The 18,203-nt window shown below is 36.0% G+C and overlaps 1 protein-coding gene across 6 annotated transcripts in view; it reads right to left on the bottom strand.

Annotated features, from left to right (window-relative positions):
* Positions 1 to 18,203, bottom strand: part of SPATA6 (spermatogenesis associated 6) — a 192,427-nt gene that overhangs the window by 73,501 nt on the left and 100,723 nt on the right. For 3 of the 6 annotated variants that reach the window (XM_033226457.1, XM_033226455.1, XM_033226458.1), the window contains exons 10-11: positions 6,698 to 6,882; positions 2,346 to 2,445 (exon numbers count right to left, since the gene is read on the bottom strand). The exons of 1 other annotated variant lie outside the window; for it this stretch is intronic. In XM_033226457.1, the coding sequence (XP_033082348.1) occupies positions 2,346 to 2,445; positions 6,698 to 6,882 (285 nt within the window). The remainder of the gene's footprint in view (positions 1 to 2,345; positions 2,446 to 6,697; positions 6,883 to 18,203) is intronic. 2 more of the 6 variants (XM_033226459.1, XM_033226456.1) reach the window with 1 other exon arrangement.

Below are 18,203 nucleotides of genomic sequence, written 5' to 3'. Positions count from 1 at the left end.
TGAAATAAGGCAAACAATAACAAAATAGTTTAAAAAGAACCATGAGTTAATACAAAGGAAAATAAATTGTTTAAAATTTTGATTAATCCAAATAAAAGACAAAACAACCTACATAAAAATACTCGATTTTCATTCTTGAAAAAAAAATTCACATGGTACTTACAAGATACATCCTTTACATATAATGACATAAACCAAAGACTTGAAAATTATATACCATGCATATACTAGACAAAAAAGCTGCTATAGCTATAGTAATATCAGATAAAATATACTGTGAAACAAGGAATATTACTAGAGATAAAGAGGGACGTTTCATAATTAAAGTTCCATAATCCATCCAATGACATAGCTTCAAAATATATAAAACAAAATTAAGAGAACCAGAAAGTAAAACAGACAAATCTATAATAACGAGACTTGAACCTTTCTTGAAATGTGACTCCTAGCTACCACTATGTGGAAAAAAATAATTCTAAAAAATAAATTTAAATGTTAAAGAAAAAAGGCCTTTAGAAGACATACGAGAAAGTCTTAAAGTAGACAAAAACTATAAAGATGCTAATCAAAAAGGAAAAATGATAAACTGTATTCATTAGAATTAACTACTTTTAATCAAAAGATACTATTAAGAGTGAAAAGATAAGGGAAAGAGTGGGAAAAGAAAATTGCAAAACATATATCTAAGAACTCATATGAAGCATCTACATGGAAATCTTACCTAAAAATGAAAGACAGACAATCCAGTAGAAAAATGAACAAATGACGTGAACACAAAAGAAGATATCCAAATGGCCAATAAGAATATTCACTCGTCACAGGACACAGAAAATTAAAACCATTATATGATAAATTACTTTTCACTTATCAAAATGCCAAATGAAAACACATAGAAGCACAGACACACACACAAACACACACAATCAATCAGAGTAGGGAGGATATGAAACAAGTAGAACTCTCCCACATTGGTAGTGGGAGTGTAACTGTTAAAACCATGTGCAACATTCTTTGATAGTATCTACTAAAGCTGAGTGTACACATTCCCTCTGATTAATTCCACTGGTAGATACACACCCAAATAAAATGCATGCAATGTCACCCAAGGACATGTGCATACTGCTTACAGCAGCTGTGTAACAGCTCACACCCCAAACAAACTAAATGCCCAACAATGGAAGAATGAATAAATGGTAGCATTTTCATACAATAAAATGTATTGTATGATTACATTTTATTTATGGCAACAAGAATGAACTACTGCTACACTGCCACGTAAAACAAGATGTCTAAATTTCAAAAATGCTTGAATTCAAAAACCAAAGAGAAACAAGAATAAAAAAGTAGACACTGTAGGATGTCATTTATATAAAGTGCAAAACATGCAATATTATATCTTGCTACTAGAAGATAAGTAACTTTGTTAGAAGTTTGATAATGTTTACACTTGGAATGGCAGTAGCTGGCAGGAACAAGAAGGGCTTCTGCAGAACTGCTTTATTTCTTGATCTGGTAGGTAGTTTACATAAGACTGTTAATTTTATAATTTATCAAGCTGTTACTTACTATTTGTACATTTTCTATGTGTTCTTTTCCATACTTTGAAAAGAAGTTTAATTTTAAAAACAGCATGTATATAGAAACTTAAAACTGTGAAAACTGATCCCAAGGTCATCTAAATCCCTTATGTCCCCCAAAACTAATCTTAGTGTCCAACACACATTGATGATAAATGATTGCTTTTTAAACTAATGAATGAAACAAGAGATCAAACACACAAAAAAGCACTGTCATTATTTCCCAGCTGTCATTTATATGAATGCTTATCTGCTTTTTCTCAGAAAATATCCTCATATAGATTTTTTTCTAATATTAAACCTGACAAACCTGACCTGTTCTTTTCCTCTTTTATTCAATTAACATACAAATTAACTGAGAAGTTTCTTCAAAATACATACCTCTCACTACCCCCTCATGCTACCATTTAGAATTAAATATATCTGCAGCAGATGAAATTGCTTTATACTGAACCATGAAACAAGAGTTCTCATATTTTGAAGGCTGTGAAATAATTATCATCAAGTCACTATGTACTGAAACTTTGTAAGATAATTATCACTAACACTGTTCATAGTTCAGATGGTCTATTTCAAACATTTTGCATAATGACTTAGGTCAAGCAGGAATTTAGATATGTTGCCTTGGGCAAAACCACTGATTTCCATCAAATGGAGCTTTCTTTCTTTTTTTCTTTCGGGTGACTAAATTTTATAAGCTTTAGGCATCTTTGGTGGTTTTCTTGACCTATTATAAATAGCCTTTGAAAGAAAATTTTAGAAACTAACATATAAATGTCTTTGATGAGCCTGATGTGATTTCAAGACATTTTTTACCCGGTCATGGATCTCATCGCAGTTTGAAGGTGAACACCAGTCAGAATGAAACCTGTAGGCATAAAATAAGTTTTATTTTTATTACTAAAATCAGGTACTGATTCTACGTTATACTATCAAGTTTTCACCATATGTTCACCAAATAGTCTGAATAAAGGTTGGCATACATTTGGGAGAACATACCTACATATCTGACCATTTTAATGATTTCCACATGTAATTATCTGGAGCTTTTTTTTTTTTTTTTTTTTTTTTTTGAGGCGGAGTCTCGCTCTGTCGCCCGGACTGGAGTGCAGTGGCCAGATCTCAGCTCACTGCAAGCTCCGCCTCCCGGGTTTCCGCCATTCTCCTGCCTCAGCCTCCCGAGTAGCTGGGACTACAGGCGCCCGCCACCTCGCCCGGCTAGTTTTTGTATTTTTAGTAGAGACGGGGTTTCACCGTATTAGCCAGGATGGTCTCGATCTCCTGACCTCGTGATCCGCCCGTCTCGGCCTCCCAAAGTGCTGGGATTACAGGCTTGAGCCACCGCGCCCGGCCTTATCTGGAGCTTTAATTAAAGATACAGATTTTCATATTAAAACTGTAATTCTATGTACAATGCCTTTACATATCCTTCCTATTCTCTAGTAATTATACCCTCAAGCTATGTGAAAAAATTCCTTTCTGCTGAGAAAAAAATACCTAATTTTATGAAATGAAACAAAATGTATATAATAGATAAAAATATTTACAATTTAATCATGCTCATTTTTTCAGAATGCAGAGCAACACAGAAGTTAAATGGTTTCTTTTCAACACAGATGATATCATCTCTCTAGTCTCAGCTATGAATAAATGCATCTAAAAAACTGAAAAATATGACTTTATTATTAGATTCTGGGGGTTGAAATTAAAGATGTGAAAGAAGAAACAAAGCATCCCTTTCTCTTTCTTATGCCCTTCTCAAATTCACAACTGACACTAGTATAGATAAATGACTTTTTTCATATAATAATGAAATAGGTAAAATGTTGCTATGTTGCTTAAATCTTTGCCTTTTTTTCTTCCCAGTTTGTCCTTTTTTTTTTTTTTGAGATGGAGTCTTGCTCTGTCACCCATGCTGGAGTGCAATGGTGCGATCTCGGCTCACTGCAACCTCCGCCTCCCAGGTTCAAGCAATTCTCCTGCCTCAGCCTCCTGAGTATCTGGGATTGCCCGCCACTACACCTGGCTAATTTTTGTATTTTCAGTAGAGACAGGTTTCACCATGTTGGTCAGGCTGGTTTCAAACTCCTGATCTCGTGATCCGCCCGCTTTGGCCTCCCAAAGTGCTGGGATTATAGGCATGAATCCAGTTTGTTCTTAAAAGCTACAATATCATATGTTTATACAAAGTATAAACCACTAAACAGGATAAATGTTTTATATAATCTACTTTAAAAATGCAATAAATAATGAATAATCAATTATCTAAATTTTAATCTCCTGTATATGCAAAAGCAAGTTCTATTGCACCTATGAAAAATAAATTAGCAGACTTTATTATTTGCAATATATATAGCACATCTCGGAAATCTGAGATCCAACTATTCAGCTGTGAGGATCCACTGGATCTCTTCAATGATACTATTAGAGGATCCACTAGTCTGTGCTGTGGGATAAGGAATGTTTGCTTGCCAATCTAATTTCATTTATAAAAGTCAAAACTTTAAGCATGATTCAAAAGAGTATCAGCTCCTTTTTCAGTAGATTTGCTAGTATTTCTTGGTCTAATTTTAGTAATAGCTCAAAACTTCACACAAATTTTAAATGATAATATTAATATTTACACATCGAGAAGGAAATAACTTCTGAAATGTAACACTTATAACCAAAATTGAAATCATTTTATGTTGTGCTAACTTCACTGGAGGAATTTCTTAAATGGGCACAAAGCAAAATCCACCTTCACTATAAAGAAAGAAATTGATTTGATTAAAGCCATTGGGAAAGTTTCTAAAAATCTGTTTATATACATGATTAAGGAGTCAGCATTTTACTGCAATCTTAGAGAAAACTTATTTAATTTCAATAAATATTTACAAAGATAAACTCCTATAACTGTATGTTCTGTCATACAGCGCCCACGCAAAACTTCCAATTTTGCCTGGAACATACAATCTACATTTATATCGGTTTAAATTGTTTATTGATTTCAATAGATTGTATAAACACGCTACAAGTATACTGCTTAGTGACCTAGAAAAGCCATTTCAGAGAATGTCTTATATTTAAAGATGCGGTACTGAGTGTTGAAAAGAATAAAATGTTTTTGTTCCTAGTAGTATGCCTTAGACATTTTATCTTCCTTTAGAGACTAATCTAGATATTTAGAAAATACACTCAAATCAAAGGTGTTCTGCTTTAGTGAAAGTAAAAAAAGCTTATCTGTCATGCCTGTCCCAGAGAGTATACCAATAAAATGTTAATTTGTATAGGGAAATTCAAAACTAAATTGCCATTGTATTCTTTTATTTTAAAATTACCTAACCTTCCTCAAGTTATAGTTAAAATAGGTAATGTTTAACATTAGAATCACTCATTTTCTTCTAGCAAAGAACTTACTACATCTATCATCCTGAGTGAAAATAATGTGTAAATGCCACCGCTATCTACTCTAAGCCCTTCCCCATACTGAAATATGAATAAAGGGGCAGCTAACTTTAACTGTCATCAATGAAGAATTTTTGAATATAGCCTCAATGACAAATTTATCAATCCAGAAAAGACTGAGGTCAAAAGCTGGAACAAAATTGTATACAAAGATAAAGTAACACAGAACTAAAATTAATACTGTACTAGAGTGGTAGGTTTACAATTGGAGAGTTCTACAAAATATGTGAAAAGGTAGAAAAATAAAAGTATTTATAAAAGTAAATAAAAACATAAATTTATTTATAAAAGTAAATACTCATTTGTAAAAGTATTCATTTATAAAAGTTTCTTATAAAAGTAAATAAAAACATATCCAAGGAAATACAGATTTAAGAAATTCTGGAAAATTTACAGAGATGACAAAGGACCTAATCAATAAAATCACTAGAGATGATTTCTAAAAGTTGATAAAAAGAAAGGAGCACCAACTGTATGTCTAAACAGCTGGGCAGATGAGGAAATCAAGGAAAGTCCCCTGATACTGAGATGCAAGTTATCAACTTCAGCAGAAAAACCTCTCTTTCAGTTTTTCTCCTGAATTTTTGATGATGTTGTTGTTTGTGTGTGCACCTATGTTAACGATTCCATGATCCTCCCAACCCCGCCACAGGCCTGACTCTAATGAACTAGAAGCAACCTTAATCAAAATTACGTATCTCAGGATTGGGGTCTACAACATGCCTCCATATATCCATTATGAATGCTTGCAAAGCTAATAAGTAAACAGACAAACCAGTATGTTTAAAATAGATTTGTTTTAATATAGCATCCAAACTAATACACTGTTGTTCAAATCATCAGTTTTGAGTTAAACTTTCAATATATTCTCTACAGCTAATTAAATCTTTGTTAATTATGCCTGATGACCCCAATACACTACAGGAATTTGGTGTGCTTACTTTCGCTTTCTGACACCAGCTGTAAAGATACATTGATTTCCACGTTGTTGACAGTGTTTCTCTTACATACAGAAAAAACTTACTTAATTTTTTTCACCAGGATTGATTTCTTTTCAACTTATTACAGAAACATGGTTTTCTATATTACTATTTGTGACAGAGGCAAGGAATTTCCAATTTCAATTTTAAAATATATGAAAAGGAACTATTTATTTCACATCTAAATTATAACAGGATCAGACTCTGGCTGCCATAGTATTTTTAAAGGGAGAGTTGGAATCTTTACACGATTAAGATGCTCTTAGGGAGTTGGGAGAAGGATGTTTGAGAAAACTAGATACCATCTACCAACAATATATAGATAGCCATTATGACTAAATAAAAAATATAATCTGTGTTGTGTTTACACTTAAGGCAAGCCTGTAATATTAAATTCCTCTGAATCTACTAAAAACAATCATATATATTACTTTTCACTTTTAAGAACTATAATCTGTAATTAGGGTTAATGTGACCCATATCTGGTGAATAAACCCACATCTAGAGAACTGTGCTAGGAAGAAATATCTAACATTATCTAATATGTAATATATTTTAAACAAAAACAATTTAAGCCTCTTAAAATCAAATTACACTTTTACAGATATTCATTTCACATGCATAATTGCTGCTTTCCCTTCTAATACTTATTATTCAAAGATCAGTACAGAAATGAAGACCGCACATAATTACCTTTCCCTGAGAGAAGCTCTATTTAACACAGGGCTTGGAGAATGCTTTGGCATTGTTGAGGGTGCTGAGTGGACTAGTAAGGTCCTCGCTGAATGCTGGGGCTTACTACACGACCTTGGGCTCAAATACTCTTCACACTTTTCTAAAGAGTCATCGAAGTCTCTCCCATGGGGTGTCCTGATAACCTGTTTTAAAAATTATATATATAGATCTACACATACAGATACACACGTATATAACAAAATATAGTAATATAGTATGCACAGTAGTAATATGTGTGCGCACACACACTAATTTTATAAAAGTAATAAAACAAATACATGCCACAGCTATATTTATTTATTTATTTATTTTTGAGACGGAGTCTCGCTCTGTCGCCCAGGCTAGAGTGCAGTGGCCGGATCTCAGCTCACTGCAAGCTCCGCCTCCCAGGTTTAAGCCATTCTCCTGCCTCAGCCTCCTGAGTAGCTGGGGCTACAGGCGCCCGCCACCTCGCCCGGCTAGTTTTTTGTATTTTTTAGTAGAGACGGGGTTTCATCGTGTTAGCCAGGAGGGTCTCGATCTCCTGACCTCGTGATCCGCCCGTCTGGGCCTCCCAAAGTGCTGGGATTACAGGTTTGAGCCACCGCGCCCGGCCGCACAGCTATATTTAAAGATAAAATTTGGAATATAGTAATTAGTCAGTGTAAGATTAAATATTAAATATATCAAGCTTGTTCATTATATATAAAATTTATAAGACATTACTTCAAAAGGCTTTTGAGTAGTGGTGGGGTTTGCATAAGGGTGTGTGTGTCTAAAACAAATAATATATCCACATAAACCAAATGGTAGCCTAGCTTAGCTATCAGGTCAAACAGAACTAGATTCAAATTCAGGTCTAATACTCATTCACTATTTCATTTGTTCTGAGAATGGACACATGAACAAATAAGGAAAGACAAATGAATACATTCCTGCTCCTATGGAACTTACATTCTGGTAAAATATATATTCTAATAAGAAGAGATAAATGTAAAACACAAAAACACACCATGATAAAGAAGTAGAATAGAGTGTGCTAAAGGATATTAAGTAACATGAGAAGAAGGTGTGTTAAGTGCTGCTGGGTGGGATGGAAAAGGGTATGCAGGAAAGGAACTGTAATTTTAAATGGAATACTCAGTAGGAACCTCACGCAGACCTGACGACCTCAGTAAAGACCGTAAGACCTGTCACGAAGATTATCTGTGGAAAGACTATGCCAGAAGAGAGAAAAATAAATGCAAAGATCTTGGGAGTAGTAGGAGGACATGCTTGATATTAGCAAGGGAGCCAGTGGAGCTGGACTGAGTAGTAAGAAATGAGGTCAAAAAGGTAGGTTTTAAGAATTTAGTCTTTTATTCTGAGAGAAAAACATGCCCTGACTTTTTCCTTCTATAAATAGGACACCCCAGGCTATTATATTGAGAATAGTCTACAGAGGGGCCAAGGGTCCTGGCAGGAAATCAGCTAGGAACCTATTATAATAAAATCTGGAAAAGGATGCTGGCTTGGGCCAGAAAGATTGCAATGGAGGTGAGAAGTGATCAGATTCAGAATATATTTAGAAGACACAGCCAACAGGTCGAAACTGGTCTCAATGTCAAAGATGACACGAAGGTTTTCTGTCCTAATCAACTAGAAGGATTGGGTTTGTATAAATTAGATATACTCTTTCAATTGTAAGCATAGAAAATTAAGATATTAGGAGTCTAGTTTTGGACATATTAAGCTTCACATCTATTAATCTATTAATAATTCAATGTATTAGAGCAGAGTTTGGGGAAAAGTCCAGGATAAAAATATAAATTGGTAATTACTAGCATCTAAGTGGTATTTAAAGGTATTGCACTAGGTGATATTGCCAAGGAAGTAAATCAAAAGTAGAAAACATCTGAAGAATTAGCCCTGAGAATACTCCAATATTTAGAGGCATGAAAGATAAAAAGAAAACATTACTGAAGAGTAGCCAGGGAAGAAAGGAAAGAAACAAGAGAATGTGTTATTTTGGAAGTCAGTAAATAATGAATTTCAAGGAAAGGGGAGTAACTAATGGGTAAATATAACTTGAGAGGTCAAGTTAGAAAAGACAAGATCTTTGGATGTTAGTAACAGTGAGGTCATTAATAACATCAACAAAAATAGCTTTAATGGAGTGACAGGAGTGAAAATCTGAAGTTGAGTTCAAGAGAGAATAAGAGGAGAGGAACTGGATTCATTTAACGAATATCTGAGTCCCAGTCATGTCTTAAGTGTTGGGACTACAATAGTGAATAAAACAAAGTCCCTGCTTTTAAGAGTTTATGTTACAGCAGTGCTAGTTGTTAAATATTTGACCTTTTAGACAGCTATCTAATTCTTCTCAGACTCATTTCCTCACATGAAAAATAAAGTTAATAACAGCTAGCTTATAGATCTTCCATTATTTACTTAAACTATATTGCAGAATGTCTAGATGTATAAATTAGTTGCCCAATAAATGTATGTCATTTGTTATTAAAACCTAAGTCCAGCATAGGTTTTGCTTCAACACTACCATACTTTTCACTATTTTCCAAAATTACAACAAATAATAAGTCAGTGGTCAGCTGAGAGAATCATGCTTTCATTCCAGAACCTAACAGAACATAGTGCAAATGACTCAGTTACAGTCCCCAATAACTGACCAACAAGAAATATGTGATCGAGATTGAAGAAAAAAATAAAACTGCTCCATTTTTAGCTATTCAGAGACAAAACAAAAACACAGTAAATGTTAAAAACAAGATCAAGGAGGTTCATGGTCAACAATGTAAGTGCATATGTTAAGAGACACAGAATAGGTAGGTAGCTCACACCTGTAGTCTCAACTATTCAGGAGGCGGAGGCAGGAGGAACACTTGAGCTCGGGACTTCTACGTTGCAGTGAGCTATGATTGCACCACTGCACTCCAGCCTGGGTGACATAGCAAGACTCTGTCTCAAAGAAAAAGAAAAAAAAAAAAAAAAGACAAGACAAGACAAGAAAGAAAAAGGAAGTGGGAGAAGGTATCACACTGCTGTTTCTAGAATATATCCAAATATGAGCCACTTGGCCTGGATTATTTTCTTTTTAACAATTTCAATGTCAATTGAGACATGTTAGATGGCAGATCACTTCATTTTTATCTGCTAAATTTTCTCCCCAAACTAGTCAGCAATGCTTTATATAAAGCCTTTTATAGGTAACTACCACTGAATTTCTATCAGAATATTCACTGAGAATCTCTTGAACATGTTAGCTAATACTCAAACCTAAAGAAATATAAAAATTTAAACTCACAATCCAGATAAGACATTGCATACACAGAAGGATAAATGACAATAAGATATGCTGAAGTGTCAAACACATTCCAGTGACAATAACTGCAAAAAGAAATTCAAAGGAATCAAAGACTTCTAATGGTCTTAATGGTGGAGGTCTCATTGAGGAGGCAGAATTGAAATCAAAGCCATAAGTAAAGGAAAGGAGGAGAAAAGCCATTCAGAAAAAGAAAAAGGCACAAGAAAAGATAAGCAAAGATGAAAAATGAACAACAGTTTGGCTATTTCTATATGAATGTAATAAAGAATATTATAGAGGTGGGAGGGACACATTGTACAAGAATCTTAAATGCTGTAACTCAATAGTGTTCAACACTTATTAAGCCTCTTCTGCATGTAAAGTACCAAACAAAGCAGGGAACAACAATCACGGGTGTTAAATAAATATAACAGGAGAACTCAAAAAAAGTTACAATACAGAATATAAGACATCAAGGACAAGTAATGAGAAAGGAAATTAGAGCTAAATAGACATGAAGTAATTGTGCAATGTGAACACAGCTTGAATGTATTCCTTCCATGGAATTAGAGTGTATATTTTAGAAAGTCTTATATCTAAACAAGGGGTTAGGAGGTATAACGAAAGGGCAGGTCTCTTTAATAAGAATCCACTTCAAACTTAAAGCCTTCAGCCTTAGCTTAAAAAATGTTTCCATAGCTCTTGTGAGTTTCCCTTAAATTATTTCCTTTCAAAAGTTAAATGGAATATTATCTCTTTAGTTCATCATAGAAGGGTTATATTTCTTGAGTGTATCTTCAATAATACTGGCTTAGAATCCAAAAACTTGAGTTCAAATCCCTGCTGTTTATGAGACCCTGAGCAAGTCATTTACCCTATTGAGGGTTTAGTTTCCTTACCTATAAACTGAAGACATAATCTTACATATTTGACACAAAAATTAAATGAAAGAAAAGTGAAAACACTAGTGGAGAGCTTGGCTCATGAAAGATAATTTTCTTCTGTGTATGGCATTTACACTTCAGCATAAAAAAGGCCTCTTTTTAACATTTATGAAAATAGTTTTTTAAATGACTTTCTATGAACCCACAAATGCAACAGTTTCAATATGGCAAATGCTAAAATGTATCAAGATGGAAAAATATTTTTAAACTAATCTGAAACTGGTACAGGTAAAAAAGGAAATTTCATACACTAAATCCATTGTGATTAATGACACGCTCTTCAAATCTATGATATGTAGTGTTTTTACACCACACTTATGAAATAAGATGCCTGAAAAGTTGCTTACACAGTAAGTTGACAAATCATATTAATGGCCATAAAAATGTTATATTTACAAAAACCTCAAGGTCAAATGAGTGTGGGTGAGAATTTACTACTACAAATAATGGGAACTAGAAAATTCAGTTACTCAACAAATATTTGTTGTAAGCCTACATAGTGCCTATATCACACACTATTCTCTAAAGTTTTTCTTCTGTCATAGGGCAGAAGAGTTCAGAAATAAATACAAATCATTCAAATGGAATTAGCTGAGAAGTAGTTGAGAATAAGGACCACAGGACAGAAGTACAGTGCAGGAACGACTTGCAAGATGGCCAGAGGAAAGTATGGTTCTGAAAGGGGAAAAGTAGATATGGGTAACTGAAATCAGTTTCTCAGTCTTGCCAAGAACATTCCTTAGTGAATCTTACATCAAGTAAATGATCAATTCCTATCTTATCTGATTTAAACATTTGTATGTGCACTATCTGATTTGGTTTAAGTAAGACGTACTTTTTTTCTGTGAAGCTGAATTTAAAAGCTATTCTAAAATAATACAATAAGAAAATAATTCCCAAATATATCAGTTCTTAAGGGGAACCCCTCCCCTCTTAGACCACTGTTCTATTCACTTACATAGAAATAACTTTTTAAATCCTCACAACAACCTAATGAGGTAGATATTTTTATTACCTATACTTTATTGGTAAGAAGATAAAAGCAAAATCAAACAGCTGTTAAGCAGTGGGTGTTCCGGACCAATTATATATGAGGGATCTATGGCAGAAACAAGTTGCAAACTCTCATAGCCCAAGCCTAACAGGATTTCTACAAGGAAAGTTCCACAAAGGATGGGCTCACAATACAATTTACCAATAATCCAATATACACAGCTAAAGAACAAACTGACAAACTTTCTGAGAAAGAAGGAAAACATTCCCAACTAAAATTACAATGTGATCACAACAATGCTACCAAACCATTCAAGGACAGTACAAGAAAGGATAATTATAGGCCACCCTCAGCTGTGGCCATATATGGAAAAATCACAACTAAATTATTTTAATTCAGGAATGCTAAAGAATAAGCTAAAAGAACACAACATGACAAGGCACTTTATTCAAATAATACAAGGATGGATTATCATAGAATATTTATCAATTCACCATAAAAAAATTGTCATCTAACAGGTGCTGGAAAAAGCATTTGATGATATTCAATATTCATTCATTATTAATATATATATTCTATTCAAACAAGGAATTTCAAGGGAACTTCCTTAACTTGCTAAAGGATAGCTAACAAAACTTTACTGCAAATAATATTTATATGTGTGGAAATTTACAGATGATCCGATCAAAGACAAGAATACATACTACATTAGTCTACACTATAGCATGTTAGGCAATACTGCAGTAGCAAATTAAGTTTGAAAATCAGTGGCTTTACATAATAAAGGTTCATTTTTCCTCCACTATATGGTAATACAGTTTAACAAGAGAAATTATATAAAACTGCCCAAGGACTTATGCTGATAAAACATGCTAAACAAATTATAACTGTACCATCTAGAACCCGAAGCTTCATTATCACTGTAATAATAAGAGTGTTTGCATTAGTCCATTTTCATGCTGTTGATAAAGACACACACGAGACTGGAAGAAAAGGAGGTTTAATTAGACTTACAGTTCCACACAGCTGGGGAGGTTTTGCAATCATGGCTGAGGGTGAAAGGCACTTCTTACAGGGTGGCAGCAAGACAGAATGAGGAAAAAGCAAAAGCAGAAACCCGTGATAAACCCATCAGATCTCATGACACTTATTTACTATCACGAGAATAGCATGAGAAAGACAGGCCCCCATGATTCAATTTCCTTCCCCCAGGGTCCCTCCTACAACACGTGGGAATTCTGGGAGATACAATTCAAGTTGAGATTTGGATGGGAACACAGCCAAACCATATCATTCCACCCCTGGCACCTCCAAATATCATGTTCTCACATTTCAAAACCAATCATGCCTTCCCAACAGTCCCCCAAAGTCTGAACTCATTTTAGCATTAACCCAAAAGTCCACAGTCCAAAGTCTCATCTGAGAAAGGCAAGTCCCTTTCTGCCTATGAGCCTGTAAAACCAAGAACAAGCTAGTTACTTCCTAGACACAATGGGGGTACAGGTACTGGGAAAATACAGCTGTTTCAAATGAGAGAAACTGGCCAAAACAAAGGGGTTACAGGGCCCATGAAAATCCGAAATCCACTGGGGTAGTCAAATCTTAAAGCTCCAAAATGATCTCCATATCTCACATCCAGCTCACACTGATGCAAGATGTGGGTTCCCATGGTCTTGGGCAGCTCCACCCCCGTGGTTTTGCAGGATACAGTCTCTCTCCTGCTGCTTTCAAAGGCTGGCATTGTGTCTGTGGCCCAGGCGCATGGTGCAAGCTGTCAGTAGATCTACCATTCTGCGGCCTGGAGGATGGTGGCCCTCTTTTCACACTCCACTAGGCAATGCCCCAGTAGGGACTCTGTATGGGGGCTCCTCTGCACTGCCTGAGCACAGGTTCTCCATGAGGGCTCTGCCCCTGCAGCAAATTTCTGCCTGGGCATCCAGGAGTTTCTATACATCTTCTGAAAACTAGGCAGAGGTTCCCAAACCTCAATTCTTGACTTCTGTGCACTCACAGGCTCAACACCACATGGACGCTGCCAATGCCTGGGGCTTCCACACTCTGAAGCCACAGCTCAAGCTGTACATTGGCCCCTTTCGCCATGGCTTGAGTGTCTGAGACACAGGGCACCAAGTCCCTAGGCTGCACACAGCACAGGGACCCTGGCTGGGCCCAGTCCATGAAACCACTTTTTCCTACTGGGCTCTGGGCCTGTGATTGGGAGGGGCTGCCGTGAAGGTCTCTGACATGACCTGGAGACATTTTCCCCATGGTCTTGGGGATTAACATTAGGCTCCTTGCTACTTACGCGAATTTCTGCAGCTGGCTTGAATTTCTCCCCAGAAAATAGGTTTCTCTTTTCTATCGCATAGTCAGCCTGCAAATTTTGCAAACTTTTATGCTCTGCTTCCCTTATAAAACAGAATGCCTTTAATAGCACCCAAGTCACCTCTTGAATGCTTTGCTGCTTAGAAATTTATTCTGTCAGATACCTTAAATCATCTTTCTCAAGTTCAAAGTTCCACAAATCTCTAGGGCAGGGGCAAAACACTGCCAGTTTCTTCACAAGAGTCACCTTTACTCCAGTCTCCAAAAAGCTTCTCATCTCCATCTGAGACCACCTCAGCCTGGATTTTATTGACCATATCGCTATCAGAATTTTTGCCAAAGCCATTCAACAAGTCACTAGGAAGTTCCAAACTTTCCCACATTTTCCTGTCTTCTTCTGAGCCTTCCAAACTGTTCCACCCTCTGCCTGTTACCCAGTTCCAAAGTCGCTTCCACATTTCCTGGTATCTTTTCAGCAACGCCCCACTGTACTGGTACCAATTTATTGTATCAGTCTGTTTTTACAATGCTGATAAAGACATACACAAGGGCCGGGCGCGGTGGCTCAAGCCTGTAATCCCAGCACTTTGGGAGGCCGAGATGGGCGGATCACGAGGTCAGGAGATCGAGACCATCCTGGCTAACACGGTGAAACCCCGTCTCTACTAAAAAAATACAAAAAACTAGCCAGGCGTGGTGGCGGGCACCTGTAGTCCCAGCTACTTGGGAGGCTGAGACAGGAGAATGGCGTGAACCCGGGAGGCGGAGCTTGCAGTGAGCTGAGATCCGGCCACTGCACTCCAGCCTGGGCGACAGAGCAAGACTCCATCTCAAAAAAAAAAAAAAAAAAAAAAAAGACATACACACGACTGGGAAGAAAAGGAAGTTTGACTTACAGTTCCACAAGGCTGGGGAGGTTTCACGTTCATGGCTGAGGGCAAAAGGCACTTCTTATATGGTGGCAGCAAGAGAGAATGAGGAAGAAGCAAAAGCAGAAACCCCTGATAAAGCCCTCAGATCTCTTGACACTTACTTACTAGTAGGAGAACAGCGTGGGAAAGACCAGTCCCCATGATTCAATTACTTCCCCCTGGGTCCTTCCCACAACACAGGGGAATTCTGGGAGATACAATTCAAGCTGAAATTTGGGTGGGGACACAGCTAAACATATCGATGTTTATGTTAACTCTTCTATGCTTTGCCCTGGAACTGACCCACATAATTTCCATGCACAGTCTATTGGCTAGAACTAGGCCCCATCTACCGGCAATTGGGCTTAGAAGTATGGGAAAGTGTGTGTATAGCCAACAAGTAAGAAATGTCTCTGCCACATTCACTATTGCCACTTTTATTTGTGGTATTGAAGATCCCGGTAAGCTGAGACAAATATTACGAAAGGCAAAAATAAAATTCTTTATATGTAGATGATAAGTTTACCGCTACAAAAAAAATCCAAGAACATCTATTACAAGATTGTCAAACAAAAATCAATTCCAACCTATACATCAGTAAAACAACAAAAATGTAATTTTACCAAAAAAAAAAAAAAAGTGCATTCACAATAGGAACAAGCCACAAGATTTCTAGGAATATGTCTAATAAATAATGTACAACACACTAATGGAAAAATATGTAACTTTAGTGAAGACATGAGAACTGAGACCATACGCATTCATATGGCTTAACTATCATAACAAAGAACTAAGACCTACCTACTAAAACATGACATTCTCATGAGTTCCTCAATTCTTACCCAGGAAAATAAAGCTATAAACCTTCGTTATTTTCTTCAAGACCTTCCCATAAATCATTTACCTGAGCAACAGACTGCTCAATCATCAATCAGCTACCTTCTCAAAACAACAGATTCTGAATCCTGGCAAACAGTTCCCTTCTCAGGACAACAGATCACTCAACTGAACAAATCCCTTCCTTATCAAAATAGTGTTTACTTGTCAAGACTTTCTTTAAGACCCAGGCCTTTATTCCATTAATCCTAAACTTTTATATCACAAACTTTGCCTACTAGATTCCCACATTGAAAGCTCTCTTAAAACACTCAAGCCCAGTTCTCAAAATCCTATAAATATCAGCCATTAACCTTCCTCTTTCAGAGACAACACTAAGACTGTCAAGGTGGTGCTCTCCCATACTGTATTATGTCATACTCCGCTTTGCATGATATCAACGGATTATTCAGTTACTGCGATGGACTCCTGACCAGATGGCAGCTGACAATCCTAGAAGTCCAGTAAGATCCAATAGGCCCTTTTGCCGCCACAGCTAAGATCTTCAACTTAGAAATACCAAATTCCTCTGTGACTTCTTTTAGCCTCTCTCTTCAGGTGTCTCTCTGGCTATAATGGTAAAGTGGGTCTTGGTACTGAATCTCAGCTCCAATTTCCTTTGGTTAAGCTCTCAATCACTGAGTTACTCTGTCTTTCAGAAATGCAGAACACTTTCAGTAACCTATTAATTATTTGATTATATTTGAAAATTTGTATGCCAGGGAGAAATGTGTCTCATTACTAAAAATACTAATATGTATCTCTCTGTCTTTGTCACCTTTTGAGGGGAGTCTATAAAAGAAAGTTTCTAGAGAAGTGAACAGACAAAAGCTACTAAATCCATTTTTGAGCCAGGACCAAAGACTCACAGGTTCAGCTGTTCTCATTGTACCAACATCCTTATAGTAAAAACTTTGCCCTGGGTCACTTGTCAAAATACCATGAAAACGTTCCTCTGTTTTTTTGTTTTTTTTAAATTGTTTTCTTCATGAGAGAAATCCTCTGGGAGAGACTGCCTCCAAATCTTCCATGTTTCTAGAATTGCAAATGTGTCCAGTCTTCAATTTGAAATAAGCAACTATTAAAATGAGGCACAAAGACAAAATGCGCACAAGTAATAGATTTGACTAATACTGCCAGACTCATGGATTTATTTCAGTCTAGGTCTACGCCCCTTCCAAGTTATATTCAAGCTTCCTACATGTATTCATACTAGAACTTCATACACTTATTTTTCTAAACAGCATGATTTCACCAAGGATGTTTTAGACTTACAATGGCAACTTTGGAGAATTTTTTATATAAATAAAACTGAAAGGTACCTTAGAATGGAAAGAAGCAAAATCTCACACATCCAGTGGTCTATATTTTCTAACTGCTATGACAAAATTTATTTTTTAATTCGGATTCTAAAAATTCCTTCCTTAAAAGATTTGTCAGCCAAGGCAAATTAAAAATATAAAAAGTTAAAACCATTTGCCTTTGAGATACCTTCACATTCTAATTTGAAAGAAACAGCATTTATCTTACTATTCCTTATCTCCTGTGCTATGTTCCTCCATCACCCTCAGGCCTCTATCCTTCCCTTTGCCTGCTTTCCTTCCCATCTAACCTGCTAGAAACAAAAGTTCAGTAACTTCTTAAAGGTAAATCCCCTTCAGGATGGGACAAGTGTCATGTGGTTGATTTTTAAGCCCTGGTCTATGATTTTTAAGCTTCTGGGCTAACAAAACACTGACAGAGACCCTCCAAAGCGTAAACAAGATAAACAGAAATGTGCAGAAAAATTTAGAATTCTGTGAACTCCAGCCTAGTCCTTGTACATTTTCCTGTATCAACAAATGTTATCATCAAACACTGAGTTGTGAAAATCAGAAATCTAATAATTTTTCTTAACATTGTAGAGCTAAGTTCCTTTTAATGCTCTCTGATTTCAAAGCCTTCCTGGCTATTTTTGCCTAGCTCCTGGAATTAAAAAAATAAAATAAAATAAAATTAAAAAGCCTAGAAGTGTTTTTACTGGGATCTACCTAATTTTTAAATTACTCTAGGTAGAGAACATCTTCAAAACATCAAATTTTTCTCTATGAGAACACATTCAGTCATGTGTTCTCATTGATAAGTATGCATTGCT

This window comes from Trachypithecus francoisi, unplaced genomic scaffold (genome assembly GCF_009764315.1).
Source record: "Trachypithecus francoisi isolate TF-2019V2 unplaced genomic scaffold, Tfra_2.0 Lachesis_group12, whole genome shotgun sequence".
Taxonomy (NCBI): domain Eukaryota; kingdom Metazoa; phylum Chordata; class Mammalia; order Primates; family Cercopithecidae; genus Trachypithecus; species Trachypithecus francoisi.
Note: the sequence above shows the minus strand (reverse complement) of the source record. Positions and strands in the feature narration are given on the sequence as shown.